The 16,148-nt window shown below is 34.3% G+C and overlaps 1 protein-coding gene and 1 long non-coding RNA gene across 3 annotated transcripts; both read left to right on the top strand.

Moving 5' to 3' along the window:
* The first annotated feature begins 123 nt into the window (after positions 1-123).
* On the top strand, positions 124-2,678 carry LOC140010248 (uncharacterized). The gene is made up of 3 exons (XR_011817545.1): positions 124-401; positions 2,241-2,296; positions 2,421-2,678. It is a non-coding gene; the product is annotated as an uncharacterized lncRNA (long non-coding RNA).
* Positions 2,679-6,289: 3,611 nt separating this feature from the next.
* LOC113698368 (putative late blight resistance protein homolog R1A-3) lies at positions 6,290-11,618 on the top strand. Of its 2 annotated transcripts, XM_072056803.1 has the most exons (4): positions 6,290-7,703; positions 7,851-10,450; positions 11,213-11,339; positions 11,464-11,618. In XM_072056803.1, the coding sequence occupies exons 1-2, from the start codon at positions 6,444-6,446 to the stop codon at positions 10,407-10,409; spliced, it is 3,819 nt and encodes a 1,272-aa protein (XP_071912904.1). In that variant the 5' UTR covers positions 6,290-6,443; the 3' UTR covers positions 10,410-10,450; positions 11,213-11,339; positions 11,464-11,618. The 2 variants fall into 2 exon arrangements, with proteins under 2 accessions (XP_071912904.1, XP_027073962.1); XM_027218161.2 differs by having other exon boundaries at positions 6,290-10,450.
* Positions 11,619-16,148: the final 4,530 nt, after the last annotated feature.

Here is a 16,148-nt window from a genome sequence, read left to right as displayed (position 1 = left end):
TGTAGGCAGTGGGGCGGGGGATGGCTCCAACCCCGCCCCGTTGCCATCCCTAATTGTTTATTTGGAAAAACAAAAGGCAGCATTATTATGGGCAAGAAAAATGTAAAGCATATTCTTCTTCACAAAACCAACCTTTGATCTGTGGGCAAGAAAGTGAAGGCCTGCTATTGTGAATGAAGCTATCTCGTCTCAGACACTCAGCAGTGACTCACAAATCTGCTTGTATTGGAGTATACTTTTCGAAGAAATCCCATGAAAAATTTGCCTTTACTGTGATAAATTTTCTGAGATTCAACTACAGGAGTGGAGTAAGAGGCGGTTGTTAGGGAGGTGGCGAAACTGGTGCCTGCCAGTTGCCGGAGCTTCTGCAGTCAATTTCCTCAAATAGAGATCAACAACAGGTATTTTTAATTTCAAGGAAATTGAAAAAGGAGAAAAGAATAGAAGAATAAGTTCATAATTTATTCAATTTCCTCTGCAGTTTATATATTCTGTATGTTGAAGGAAAAATATAAAACAAGGGAATGAAAGAAAGAGCTTCAATGGAGAACAAAATCAGTTTCCTAGTTGTTTGATACTTCCTTTGTTTTTGCTGAAACTATAATCATCTCAAAACTAATAAAAAAAGTAAAAGAGCTTCAATGGTTTATCTATTCTTAATTATGTCTAGCTAAATTGAGGGAATCATTGGTTGAGTTGATTCATTTTGAAGTCAGAAAACATAATCTAATTCTGCTAATTTATATGAAATGGTAATCAAATGATGTGAGTAATAATTGTAAAAGAAATTATAGCAAAAAACTTCTAAACTTTTTACTTTTGTTGTTTTTCTTAGTTCTCCTTCTTGGTTGGAGGCTAAATACTTATATAAGCATACTTACACGGTGGTTTTTTTTAGTTTGCTTTTTATTTTTTGATAAATGGGAGATCTTGAATTCAAAATCTTCTATTTACAATTTTTCCCATCTTACTATCCAATCCAACCCTCTCCTCTCGAACTTACATTGGTGCTAATAGTTAATGATGTAATATGTTTTCTCTAAATAAATTTACTAGCTTTTAGTTATGAATTAGTATTCATTAAAAGTAGAAATTTTATAATTGAAACTCTTTAGATTTTCTTCTAGAATAAGTCAAATTACATGAGCATCCTAACGTAGCAAATTTGATGATTAAAATATACATTTTCTAATTAAAGTATCGAATAAGAATTTAGAGAAATGAAAACTTAAACTAAAGTGCCTCATGTGTTTTTTAGCTTTCTTTTTCATTTTCTTAAATAAATATTAGCTCCTCGTTTATTTGACCTAGAATTGTAGTTCTTTTGAAGAGTTTGTTTTGGACTTACGATGCCATGATTCAGCTCGCATTAAGTCAAAATACTATTTCTTTTAATATTAAATACATGCAATGATTTACTTTCAAGATTATTAAGGAGAAACTATCTGTAGTAATTCTTCCAGGTTACCAATTATTTTTTTAACAAAGTAAGATTAGGTGTTAATCATAGTGAAAGGATAGGAATTACTTTGAGTTACAATTAGGCATTGAAAATTTCTGTATTAGAAATTTGTTCAGAGAATATATTCATCTTTCTATGCCTGTATTCGGGGATGGATTTGGTACTTCCTAATTAACTTTAGACACACCACTAACATTTCTTGTTAATCAAACTGACTTGGATATCATGCCCAACAACTTAAAACACTATCCAGTAGAGAAATTTGATAAATGTATTGCTAAATATCTACAATAATGACTTAAGGGATTTTGTAAGCAAAAGATTAGTCAATTTTAGATTACTTTAAGAAGTTCAACACCTTGATAGAGTAATAGATTAGATAAAAAAAAGTCAAATATAGATAATTGGATAAAAATCTCATAATACTCAAATTCTACAATCTCTCCATTACTCTGCCAAATTAACTTCTAAATGGAACTGCATGAGTTTAATTGTAATGACATACACATGCTAACTTATAGTTCTTTATTGTTTCACTAATAATTACAGTCTTCTCCATTCAGTTTCTGTAAATAAAAATTTTTTATTTTTTATTTTTTTCCTTTTAATGTTGTCTTGATATCATGTGCACATCGAGTGTACCTATAATTGAAAATTGGAAGAAACTAAAGAAAACCCTTTGTCAATTATAATGTACCATCTCACTTGCAAAGAGTCCTGCGTATACGAATTCTTTATATTTTCTTTTTTTTCCTTAAACTTAATTTTGAATGACTAGGTACACGATACACTGGGTATTTTTGCATATTCACAAGATCACCAGCTATTTCACAGGTTTCATTTTCTCTCAAGTGTGTGCTGAATTTTGTATTTTTTTAAAAATATTTGAAGTTCTTTTCTTTGTTTTTTCTTTTTTTTTTTTAACGTATCTTCACCATATAAATTGGAATTTGCGCAGGTTCCCAGATTATTCATTCTCTCCAAATCCTAAGTAAGTTCTGCATTTCTTTTTCTTTTTTTTTTTTGTACATTATTTTTGGTTGAAAAATATATGGCTTTTTCCATGTGTTCTTGACATCTCATACTTGCATATCATCGCCTCACTTATGCCTGGGATTTACGGTTTCCGTTTAAAGCAATTTCCTCCCTACCCCATTGTGCGGAAAGAAACTCCAGGAAATTAAAGATGAAATTGGAGAAAATTCCACCTTTTTTGCTTGACTCAGCATTAGATAAATCAATTCTTGATATGAATACATGTATTGCTAAATTTGCTGAAGCAATTATGGCTCAGCATTGCTTCTCAATTTTAGATTTACTAAGTAAAGAACACCCCAACAATGTGCAATGCACATTAATTAAAGATATAAATTATTGTAGACTTGCTGAACCAAATAGTTATAAATTCACGATCAATTTATTAACTTTATCAAATTTTAGTCATTCGTTAGGGACTCAATCTGTTTATTGTGCCATTTCTTGGCTATTAAAACAAGAAATTTTGAAAAATACCTACACAATCCTTTTAGAGAAATTTGGAACTAATCTCCTAATGTATATCCTAATTCTCACATTACCTCTTAACCCCCCTTTTTGTGATAAACCCGTTTTTCGGTTGTTTTACTGTACTACTACTGAATTAAAAATTTGGCCCAAAATCTAAATTTTGGAAAATGTATATATAATATACATTATTTTTTAACCGATGTGAGTTCATTATCCGTGTCTTTCTCATTTCACTATTGTATTCCCAATTTTGGTACTTTCTGTTATTCAAAAGTATTAATATTTTTGACCAACCATGAGTAGGTAAAAGTATTTTGGCTAAGAAAGGGTCCAAAATTAAACTAAAATGAGACTTGAATAGGACAAACTTAAAACTTTATGGTACAAAAAGTTCAAAAATGAGAATTTAAATTGTAAAGTGTTTAAAATTGAAATTTATAGTACAAGGTAGAAAAGTAATACTAGTTCGAGCTTGTAAAGTGGAGTTAGTCCCTTTAATAATATAGCCAAAAGCACAGATCACTATTCTAATGGTTTCAACTCAACAACCACCTAAACAGATCATTTATCCAAAAATGCAGCAAAGTGGAGTTAGTCCCTCCAATAATGAAGTTCATTTGTTGTGGTCTCCAATAGCATCTTTCTTTGATTGAACTTCAAGTAGAAGAAGGAAAAGTCTCGCAATATTTATCACTACTAAACCCCACCACACACGCCAAAACGAAAAAAATAAAGGTGTCTTTCAAGCAATGTGTATACCCAAAGAAAAAAAGGAGAGAGAGAGAGAGTTTTGACAATAACATATTACTGTTGTCATATCATACTAAGAAAGTTATGGAAATTTGAAATTTGGAATATAAATTTTTCTAATAGGCATGAGCACCAGCTACACTCCTAAATTTCATTTAATTACCAATGTAAATACACACAATCACATTTCTATCCTCAATATATAACAATTAAACTACCATTGTGTTTCATGGATTGACAGTAATTTACCTGAGGTCATCCAGATTACTTTGATAAGTGAATAAAGAACATCTCCAAATATACTTTTTAATGTTTATGCAGTACAAATCGAAATGAATTCGAGTTTAAAAATTATGATATTGATCTGAAAAAATTTACACTAATTCAAGCGTACACGAAAGAAAGAATATTCCGGGAATGCAAATATTTCCGTTCTCATAAACACATTTAAGACGCAAATACTATTATGTACCAGTTGAGAGAATTTATAAGACCAATCACCAATGTTATAAGACATCAATTTCCTGCATGTCCCATTTGTGGATGTTGTTCCGTGTTCCTATTTGGTACCGCCAGGTGATAGACCAAGACTAAAATACTATACCCGTTACCTCGCAACGCATCTTCTGTCCCACATCCTGTGCCACTCTTTGTCCCACTTTTTATTATATTGCTATTTCTCCTACATAAACATCATGTTTTAATTCTTTTTTGTTTCCTTAAGATCCAATAACTATTAATTCAATAAAAAATAAATATAACAGTTTCAAAAAAGCAATATATAATAGAAAATTAAAAAATACAGCAGAAAATTCATAAAAAATCTCATTTTTTATGCATTTTGATTTTTTGAGTTTGTTAAATTTTGTGTATTACTCAATTAATAGTTATTGGATCTTAAGGAAGCAAAAAAGAATTAAAACGTGATGTTTATGTAGGAGAAATAGCAATATAATAAAAAGTGGGACAGAGAGTGGCACAGGGTGTGGGACAGAAGATCCGTTGCGCCATTACCTCCCAAAAGGTAAAAGATAGGGGCCAAAAATAACCTATGTAATAAGTAGGCATAATCTCGTTAATTCTCAGCTAGAGAATCCTATCATTAGTTTTTACTTTTTAGTATTGGATAATCCATGTGTTTGCACTGTACATATGCAATTTGAAAACTGCCTCTACATTTTCAAGTGTTTTAAAATAAATACAATTTATACAAAAAGGAGCAACTATTTTTTGAGTTAATAGTAGAACATGATTTTCTTTTTGAAGCACAAAATCATTTTCTTGAATTGCATTCTACATTTTTTAAAACTGAATTGTACCTCTATCAACATTTATTTAGAGCTACAAGCTAGGAGCAATGTTATTGCAGGACGATTCTGGTTGTTTCTCTGATTGATTTATGCTGTGATTCAAACCAGACAATTAGTTTGAAAACTTGAAATTAATGCAGAAACCATTAAATGAATTTGAGCTTCAAATGGGGGGATCTATCTTCAATTTGGTCATAAAAAAAGCAAGCGACCAAATTGGTGCGCACTCGTAGCCACTAATAAAGGACAGATTGGTTAGTACTTTATTTTCAAGGGACACAAATGAAGACTTTGATCTTGGTCTTGGTCTTTGTTTGGCACTACTGAAGTTTTTGGGGACGTGTGATTCAATTTTGATCATTCTAATTTATGGTGATAAAGTACCAAAGGAAAGAAGTAGATTCATTAGAGAATATTAATATATTTGATTATTTTTTAAAAATATTAAAGAAAATAATAAGATAACAAAAAATTCATTAGAAGATAATGAACAAAAAGATGTTTAAATAGTCTACATGTGCACGTGATTGTAAACATGAGTAATTTATTTTGAATTAATTAATTATAAGGATATAAAAACAAATTTTCCCTTTAATTTATTAGATTAAAAAATGGATGAAGCCAATTAGAATATAACTAACTAGTAATTTACTATATATGTGTGTGCCTGTGTGTTGTGTGTGTGTAGTTTCTTGATATTTATAGATTATGACAAATAAAAAGTACAAATTAATGTAGAGTCACTACATTTAAAACAATTAATATATAACATAAATTTAAGTAAAATTCGATTATTTGACTAGGATAACTTTTGAAAAGGAAACTAATGGATTATTTTCTCAAAAATAAGAATTTGAAAAATAAAAACTAACTTTAAAAAAAATAATAGGTGTTAGTTTTGTATTTTAGAGAGTTAAATGGAAAAATAAATTTAAGGGGTAAATTGTAAACCTGACCGCGTTAGGAGGAGTTTGTGATTAATCCAACAATTAATAATGGTTGTCACACACTTTTTATGTTGGTATTTCAGCCTAAAATTGTAAAAAGACCACGTCTAACTCTTTTCAAAATCCTTTTTTTTATTCCTAACATGCCTCTTGTCATTTATCTTTTATTCCTGCTTTAAGGCATGTAAAAAATTCCGTATTTTCAAGGGACAAAAACGGTAATTTAGCCCTTGGTCTCGGCCTCAGTTATTTTACTTTTTAATTATTTCTGCAGTTCTGCTGCCCCATATCTTCTGCCAACAAGATAGTGTCCTACAATATTTACACAAAAAAAGTAGGGAAGCAAAACAGTCCAGCCTGTTGTTTGTTGGCTATTGTTAGATGAGAAAGTTTTAGATCCTGAGCTAATTTTATTCAGTGGCTAAACCAGATGGAAGTCTGAAATTAGAGGGAAGAGAAGATACCATAATGGTGATTCCCTCCTGCAGTAACTCCAGATGCCCTTGTTGCTCTAATTTTTGTTTAGATGATCATCTGCAGTCGCATCACATCTCCTCCAGCACTAGCACTAGTTGCTTTGATTTTGCTTTAGATGACTATCTGCAGTCGCATCACATCTCCTCCAGCACGGGCACTAGTTGCTTTGATCTTGTTTTAGATTTTCTCACCGAGCTTGAGAAGTGCGACCCTTTCGCGGATTTGTTCCTGGAGTACCCGAAGAAGCAGGTGAGATTATTGAAAACCATTTTTCTGTATGTCAAAAATTGTAGGAGGAAGGGGAACCACAAAGCACTTTTGGAGCATGATCAGGAGGACACGGGTAATATTATGTCCGAAAGTTTGAGACGTAACATTATTTGCTTTAGCATTCAAGATGTGGTTGTCAAGATGTTTCATGATCTTTATTCTGCTTATCTTCTATACAAAAAAATCGTTTCCCCAAATTTTGGCATCATAATAGGTGCGCTAACCAGATCCGAGGGAAATATCAAAATGTTTCTTGAGACAGATATCAAGAAATCATGCGCCATCATCTTCTTCGACTGTTACTCACCAGAAGATCCACAACTACTCATGGATCTTATTGAGTCCCTTTCAGATAGTCTGGAGGAGCTGTTATGTGAATGGAGGCTATGGGATACCATTAGTTGCCAGCTAAAACTCTTGAGGAATCTCATTGGCTTGGCAACAATGCAAGGTTTTGAGCATACGCAACTTGCAAATCTCTCAACTTACACTGCAGTTATGGCTGGACGCCTGATTTCTGTATGTCGGTTTGGCAGACATGAAATACAAGTGCTCGATCAAATTAATCTTCTTGATCTCCAAGTCCGAGAAACTTGTATCCATGTCCTGACAGCTTCAAAGAAACAACCAAGATCATCGTATGCTTTAGCCCTTAAGGAGAATGAGGATCTAGGGGTAGTCCAATTTATTGGTTCTCTCCATGATTATCTCTACGATCTACTAGAATCTTATGCCAGTTTTCAGGCTCAAGTGAAGGATCAGATGCTAAAACTCCATCGGGGAATAAAATACCTAAGTATCCTTCTTAAACAGAAGGAGAAACTACGTGATGAAATACAGGATCTTATTGGAGTTATGGTCTGTGATGCAGGAATTCTGATCTTCTCTCTTTCTATCAATGAAATCAAAGAAGGCTTGCCCAAGGAAACGGATCTTGGGCTGTTTCATTTGCACAAAGTTCTCAAGTATTTGGTGGCAGAGGTTGCACACAATTACCAACTAACATCACCATATTCATCATTTAATTATCCTAGATCCAATGAGTTGGGCTGTATGGAATTTTTCCTAGAAAATCTCAAGGAACTAGCAAGGTGTGATGATGCTAATGATTCAATTGTTTTTCTACAGGATAGAATCCAAAGGATCGAAAAAGATCTCGAATTCTTGAGACATGTCCTCGTGAATATCAAGGAGCAGCGCTATCAGAATGGAAAACTCCAAGCTTTTTGGAGCCAGGTTATGGAGGCTACATACAAGGCAGAGTTATTGATTGACACGACACTAGTTGGTGATAAGTGTGAAGATTCTTTGGATGTTGTTGCTAGAGATATCAATCTTCTGAAGATTGAGGCCCTGGAGATACAAAATGGTCAAATCCAGAGAGTTAACAAGACGTCCATTCACATACCATCACAACTTATTGCTGCCATACACCATGAAGATCTGGTGGGTCTCGATGACAAGGTGAAATCTATCATTGATCGACTTAGGAGTGGATCAAAGCAGTTGGATTTTGTTCCCATTGTAGGTATGCCTGGGCTTGGCAAGACCACATTAGCCAAAAAAGTTTATATTGCTGATTCAGTTATGTCACATTTCCATGTGCGTTGCTGGTGTTGTGTCTCTCAAATGTATAGCATGCATAGTTTGTTAGTTCAGCTTTTGTGTAGTATTTCTTCTGAGAATCCTGACAAATATCTTAAGAAGAATGAAAATGATTTGGCTGAGAATCTAAGGCAGGTTTTGCTGAGAAGAAGGTATCTCCTTGTTTTGGATGACTTGTGGGACGTTGAGGCATGGAATTTGTTGGAAAAATCATTGCCGAATAATGCCAATGGAAGTAGGATTCTCTTCACCAGCAGATTGCAGAATTTGTCTTCGCAATTCAGACCTGATAGCAAGTCTTACCATCTCTGCCCACTTACTGATGAAGAGAGTTGGACATTGTTGCAGAAAAAGCTATTTTTCAAAGAAGGCTGTCCTCCAACACTAAGTGAAGTTGGATTTCAAATAGCGAAAACTTGTAGGGGCTTACCCCTCACAGTTGTCCTTGTAGGTGGAATTCTTGCTACTACTACACAAGATAGATGGGAAGAAGTTGCAAAATGTCTAAACTTTATTGTACTTGACAATAAAGGCTGTAAGAAGACACTTGAGTTGAGTTACAGTCATTTACCGGATTATTTGAAGCCATGCCTTCTATACTTTGCTGCATTTCAAGAAGATGAGGTTATTAACGTGCGAAGGTTGTTATGGCTTTGGATCGCTGAAGGATTGGTGCAACAAGCTAAAGGAAAAAGTTTAGAGGAATCGGCTTATGACTACTTGATGGCTCTAATTAGTAGAAGTTTAGTTGTGGTTACCAAACAAAGAACTATGGGTGGAGCCAAAGCCTGCCAACTTCATGATTTGGTACATGAGTATTGTGTGGAAAAAGCCAAAGAAGAAAGTTTTGTATGTGTTATTCATATTTTGAAAGACTCTTTCAGTCTTGCTGGATTAAGCAACCACTACCGAGTTCGTGCTCACAATACCGGGGAATTAAAGATTTGGGAATTAATGCTAATTTTTCCCAATTTACGCAGTTTGCTCTTGTCTGGACTTGTTGGTAATTATTATCTAACTGAAAAGGAGGAGTTAGGGACTTTGTTACCTAAACTTCTTAGAGTGCTGGATTTGGGGAGATATAATTATGTACCAATGGAAGTGGCATCGCTTGTTCACTTGAGATACCTGGTGCTCCATGGAACAAGATCCATCCCATCTGCGATAGAGAACCTCTCAAGGTTAGAAACTCTTATCGTAGAACACCCGTTTGATCAAATTGAGCTGCCAAATACTATTTGGAACCTTAAGAGATTGAGTTATCTATGTACTACAGATAGGACTCGTGGTTTCATTTTTCCAGCTGAAAATCTTGAAGTGTCCCCAAATTTAGTTCATTTAGACACTTTAAACCTTACAATAATTGAACCCTTCTCCCAAAGCTTGCAAAAGATACTAGCAAAGTTACCAACCATCCGCAGGCTAAAATGTAGCTGCAAAAGATCCCAGCCAGCTCGTAGACTCACTTTTGCAACTAGAAGTAGCAAAGAGATTCTTGAGTTTGACTGTATGAGACGACTAGAATCACTTCATTTGATTGAATTAAAGGGATATGAATTTAAATTCCCTTTGAATTTGAAGAAGTTGACTTTCATATTTAATTATCAGCCATGGAGTGAAATTTCAACAATTGGAAAGTTGCCCAATCTTGAAGTGCTTAAATTACGGTCTGAATCCTTTGTCGGAGAAGAATGGGTAATGAAAGAAGGGGAGTTCCCTAAACTCCGATTCTTGGAATTGTCATGGTTGAGCATTCGCAACTGGACTGCAACTTCTGATAATTTTTGCCATCTTGAGAAATTGGTTGTGTGCAATTGTTTGAAGCTGGAAGAGGTTCCTGCTTGTTTGGCAGAATGTCTGACTCTTGAAATGATTGAGGTAAAATGGTGCCGTGAGTCTGTTGCAAATTCAGTAAGGCAAATTCAGCAAGAACAGATGGATAGTGGAAATGAGGTTCTAAAGATCATAATTAAAAATTGTCATGAGACAAATTGCTCAGAAGCAGAGGAGATTTCCTCCAATTGCTCAGAAGCAGAGGAGATTTGCTCAGAAAGAGAGTTTATTTTGTCTCACTATACTTGAACTGGGTGAGAGTGAACGTACAGTGGGATTCCACTCATCAGGTTAGTTAAAATTATACTTTGAATGTGTAGAATCAATTCAATTATATAATGATTCAAGTCCATTTTTCATCTGTATATATATGTTGAATCAGTTCAATGATATATTAATTCGTTTATCTATCAAAGCAATTTCTGGAGGCTTCCAAATTCTTCTGTTTGAAACCGATACTGCTATATAACTTTCCAATTGCAATGGCAAACACAATCATGCATTAACCAAACCAACGTTAGCAATATTCAATGTTGAATATTGTTCATATAAGGATCTATAATCCCAAATTGTGTATCTAAGTAAGAGTCGTACAGAAAAGTATAAGTTGCTTCTATTTTTCCTCAAAAAAAGCCATAACTAAATTGATTGATATGTTGAAATATACAATAGCAGTTTTGCAACAAATATTAAGTAGAGACACAAACCAGTTTGTGTTACTTTTCAACGGAGAAAAGCCATATGACTCAGTTGTAAAATGTTGCGCCAAAACTTGACCTTTATAATTTGCATTACATTGTTATATGAAGAGCATGTTTCATTAACATTGAGATCTAGAAATAGCTTTAAATATCTAAAAACAGGTGTCTTTCTTCACTAATATTTTGCTGAAGTACAAATATTTTATTCTTCACTAAGCAATATTCTAAAGGAGCAATTTTTCTTACAGTCCTTTTACGTTGTTTCACATTTTGTTTTCCATTTTAAGGGGGTGAATTGCTCGAACTGATCAAAATGACAAATCAGATAAACTAGATAACCTTTTTTGTCAGGTGATCTGTGTACCTCTTCATTCAACTGATGTAGAACTGCAATTGTTCCTTCTTCATGAGTAGATTTGGGATGAAACTGAAGCATTCATGTCTTTTCTTAATTTGGTGTGATCACTCCACTCATCAGGTTAGATATATTTGTATGTGTATGTTAAATCAGTACAATGATATAACAATTGAATTTGCAATTTTTAGAGCTTCCAGATTATTTGGTTTGAACTTGATGCAGCTGTATTACTTGCTCATTGCAGGGGCAAGCACAGTCATGCATTCTATCAATCCATTGTAATATATCTTTGTATAATGTTCTCCATGTTCCTTCTGGTTTGATGTCTAATAGTGCTTATACTTTATCATAATGCTGCTACAGATTGAAATGATCCATAAAGGGTATTTGGTTGCCATTGAAGTTTCTTTGCATTCTTCAACTTGGCAATAATTTTTCTTAAACTTTTTTCTATGCTGTTTCATCTTTTATTTACCAATCAATGTGATTAATTGTTCAAAGTTCAACTGGTAAAAAAATAATTAGTTCTTTTATGGATGGACCACTATTGAAGCATCACAAAACATAATTAGTTCTTTTAATACCTGCTTAATTACTTTATCAAATCTCGTCCCAATTGGAGACAGGAAAGGATGGGAGGACCAAAAAAAAAAAGGTCTGATCTTGTCTATATACAATAGCGTTCCTCAACCTAGCTTATATAATTGACTAGACATCAAAGGCAAGACTTCTAATTGTCAAATCACTCGACTATAAACTTTTTGAGTCCATTCCACATTGCCCCTTTAAAGTTTTTTCTATGTTCATTTTGCTCCTCAAAATCTTAGTTACAAAACTTTACATCTCATCTTTCAAAGCAAATTCTAAATCTTACAAAGAGCTTAAAATCAAAAACCTCATAATCATCTAGTTAATACCACTATTAGCTGAACTGAGGCATGAGAGCACAATCCACTGTTGTTGATGCCATGCATCCCATTTTGGGTTCTCTCTCTCCCAAGCATAAAAAATGAGATTTGTTCACGAAAAGAGAACAACTTGGAAAAGACGTGATTACCATAATAACCAAAAGCAGAACAAACCCTCATCCTGCACACCATTTGCACAAATCTTTCATTATTGTTTATCATTTTTGGGACCTATCCTAATTCTACATCTATTTTGCTCATTAGTATATTCAAATATCCAACTTTAATTACGAGTTTAAAACCTCAAAGCGCTTGTGGAAGTTGAGGATGTGTTACATTGGATTAGACAAATTTTTGTTTAATTTATGTGATTTTTTTCTTCAAGGAGTCATAATGAACTTTTTATTCTTTTTGGACCATTTAAGACTTCCAAACTTTCTTTAGGATTCCTAGACTCCGGGAGGTTTTGATTTTTGCAATGATTTCCGACCACATCAAAATTTTTTCAAACTCAAAATACATGACAATGATTGAACTAGTAATCTAGACGTTTGAACTTAAAGTCACAAACATTCTATGTCCCTTTCATTCATCAGCCCGAGTTTCAAAATATTTTCAATTGTTGAAGTTGTTAAAAAAACTGTAAAATTTTGAAACAGCCTTCCTTAAAGTTTTTAGTAATATCATTTAGCATCCCTATAGTTTTAAAAATACCACTTAACTTTTTTTTTTTTTTTTTTGGTTTGGTAGGAGGGCTTTAGACCCATTACATGATGACTAGTCTAGGGAAGGTAATATCACTTACCTTCCCTATCAGTAAGATGCAACAAAAAGTCACTATCGCAGTATACAAAATGATAACATTACCGTCACTATGTAACATTATTTGTTCTAAAGGATTTTGGAAGGAAAAAAATAGAAATTGACAAATTAGAATGTCTTTCTTCACAATTTTTTGCACTTAAATCTTTATACTTTTTTAGTCCTCTTATGCCACCCATATTTTACGTTGTCATAAATATTCAAATAATAATTTAGACAAAAAAGTCTAAACAAAATTAGATCAATAAAGATAATTGCTATTCAGGAGTTAATTTTGCACTTAATGATAGGTAGCAATTTTGTTATAAATTTTATGCTTAGTTTCATCTTTCATTTTACCAAATATTGCATTAATTGGTGAATTCTTCTTATTTTTGGTAATTTGTGCCAGTTGCAGAGATTTGGAGTAAAAAGGAATTAAAAGGCCTGATTCCTTCATTAGAATTGTTGTTCGGCATGATCACGTCAGAATTAAAATTCTGCATGTCCCGGGGAGCTCGGGAGTTGACGCGTAATATCCAACTGTGGATTGAAGTCTCTAAACTCGGATTAGAAAGGTAGCACTAGAGGATTGTTATTGACTCTTCCTTTCAGTTAAGGTAGGATTTGTTGGAATAGTTTAACTTGAATTAGTAAGTAGTATTTTAGTAGTGGCAGGAAACAAGAGAGCATCTCTTATCGTTTCCTTATCTCTTAGTTCAAGGAGGAGAGACTAGCAAGTAGATATCTTCTCTTGGCCGCAAGAGAGAGGAGAAGAGACGTTTTGCATCTTTTTCTCTTTCTTTTCTTCGGATACTTCATCTCTAATTGAGGAATGTTTTCGACAATGGATTCTTCAATTTTATGTAGGATTTCTTCAATGGAAATGAACTAAACTCACCATTCTAGTCAAGAAACAATGGAGGATTTGGTTCACCTGAAATTATGAGATCGAATTCGTTTTATTTATTCTTCTTATTTTCTGGTATTCGTATATTCCATACTTTACTTTCTTATGGTTATTATATTATTCGAATATCTAGGGCCGGAATTTAGATTAATTCAATAACCTAAAATCAATTAGGGCAATTAAATCTATAATTGTTTAATTGTTCTAAATTAGTGGTGACTGGCATGATTGGGTTTATGTTAGGGAAATATACGGACTAATTTAAAATAACTCTCGTAGCATATTATTTGGTTAGAACAGGGTTTCTTTAATTCTTAAAGTAATTAGGAGATTGAACTCTAAAGTCGTACTTAGGGTTATTTCTCGATTAAAGTAATAACTAACGGTCGTATCTTGATTATCTATTTATTAAGGAGAAGTTGACTGTCATGGCTTGTTTGGCAGTTATAACTTGTTTATCAGTTAATAAGTGAAATTACTATTGTATCAATGATCAATTAAGTGAACCATTTCTGAAGTTATTTCTTGGTTAGAGCTTGTCTATTATTACTTCAATTTTGATAAATTGTCATTTAATTTTTATTTATTTATTTTATTCAAGTAGTTTAATTATTCCTATTTTTTCTATAAAATTCCCCTGTACTCTGAACTCTATGCCAACTATATTTTAAGTTACTCTTACTATTCTAACAATTATTTGGAAAAATTTAGAAGCTTAGATACCAAATTTATAAAACTAAAATTGGATATTCTAAAAATTATATTTGCAATTAAAAACCCCTTTATCCACTTTGAATGCTCTGATGCCAACCTTATATCAAATCAACCTTGCTATTCTAACAATCTTTTAGGCAAAAAATTTAGAAGAAACTAAAATCCGTAAAAGAATGGTTATCCTAACAATTATTTTTCACATAAACTGTCCTTTTCCCTAACTTTTAGTTCTCCAGTACCAACTTTATATTAATTGACCTCTCCTATTTTGACAGTTTGTGCAAAAAAGAATTAAATGCACGTGAGCTTCTTCTGGATTAAATGCACTATTTATGCCATATATCATCATATTCATATAGGGTGTGTAAGAGGACCTTCAAATTCTTTGTTAATTTGCAGGTTAGCGATCAAATCCGTGGGTATAATCTAGAAGATGCTCAAATATACTCTTCTAGCTACCTATTCCCTAAAGTACATACAGTTTTTGGGAGCGAATCCCCAACTTGCATTTAATTTAAAAGGTGCTCAAATATAGGCCCTGTTTGGAAGCTTGGTTTTTTACCAAGTTTGTATAAAACTAGTTTTTTAACAACTTTTGCTACAGAAACCCCAAAAAACTTATCAAAGTTTTTAACCTACACACTTAAAATATCCAAAACACAACAAAAAAAAATTCCCTTCCCCTTTTCTTCTTCTTTCTCCCCCACCACCACCTCCATTGCCGGCTCCGTTACCAATTTCCGGTGCCGGTGCCGGTGCTGGTCTTTTTTTTTTTTCCCTCTTCCTTCCCTGCCATCATCCTCTCGTCTTTTTTTTTTCTCTCTCTACGTCCGGCGCAGAGGGAGGTGGCGCAGAGGAGGGCGGCGAGGGGGACAGAGGGGGGAAGGGGCGACGGGGGGAGGGGGAAGGGGCAGAGGGGGGCGGCACAGAGGGGGAAGGCGGGGGGAGGGGGAAGAGGCAGAGGGGGGCGGCGCAGATGGGGGCGACGGGGGAGAGGGGGAAGGCAGGGCAGAGGGGGGTGGCGGGGGGAGGGGGAAGGCGGGGCAGAGGGGGGCGGCGGGAGGTGGAGTTGCTGCTGGGGGTGGCGGAGGTAACGGGGAAGAAGAAGAAGAAGAAGAAGAAGAAGAAGAAAAAGAGAGGAAAGAAAAGAAAAAGGAAAGAAAGAAAAAGGAAAGAAAGAAAAAGAAAAAGAAAAAGAAAGGGAAAGAGAAAAAAAAAGAAAAAAAAAGTTTTTCACTTTACAAAATTTTTTCAAAAACTTCTACAGTGCACTACAGTAAAGTTTTAGACAAAGTCCCAAAAAACTCAGGTTCCAAAATTTTTTCAAAAACTTCTGCAGCCATGGTCCATTTTTTTGCTTTTTCCCTCCCCTTCTCCTCCCCTCCCCCGCCACCCTCCCCTCTCCCCTAGCGCGACCAAATTGCAACCCCCCTCCCCCTCCCCCTCCCCCTTTGCGCTGGTCACGCGACTAGATCGCAACTAGCAGGAGGGGGAAGGCAGAGAGGAAGAGAGGAGGGGGAGGGAGAAAGAAAAAAAAAGAAGCACCAACATATTGGTCGCGCAAGGGGAAGAGGAGAGGGGGTGAGGGAGACGGAG

Source organism: Coffea arabica, chromosome 7c, assembly GCF_036785885.1.
Source record: "Coffea arabica cultivar ET-39 chromosome 7c, Coffea Arabica ET-39 HiFi, whole genome shotgun sequence".
In the NCBI taxonomy this organism is placed as follows: Eukaryota; Viridiplantae; Streptophyta; class Magnoliopsida; order Gentianales; family Rubiaceae; genus Coffea; species Coffea arabica.
Note: the sequence above shows the minus strand (reverse complement) of the source record. Positions and strands in the feature narration are given on the sequence as shown.

Bases quoted from the DNA above. Each gene is read 5' to 3' on its own strand.
- LOC113698368 (XM_027218161.2), top strand. From the start codon at position 6,444: ATGGTGATTCCCTCCTGCAGTAACTCCAGATGCCCTTGTTGCTCTAAT.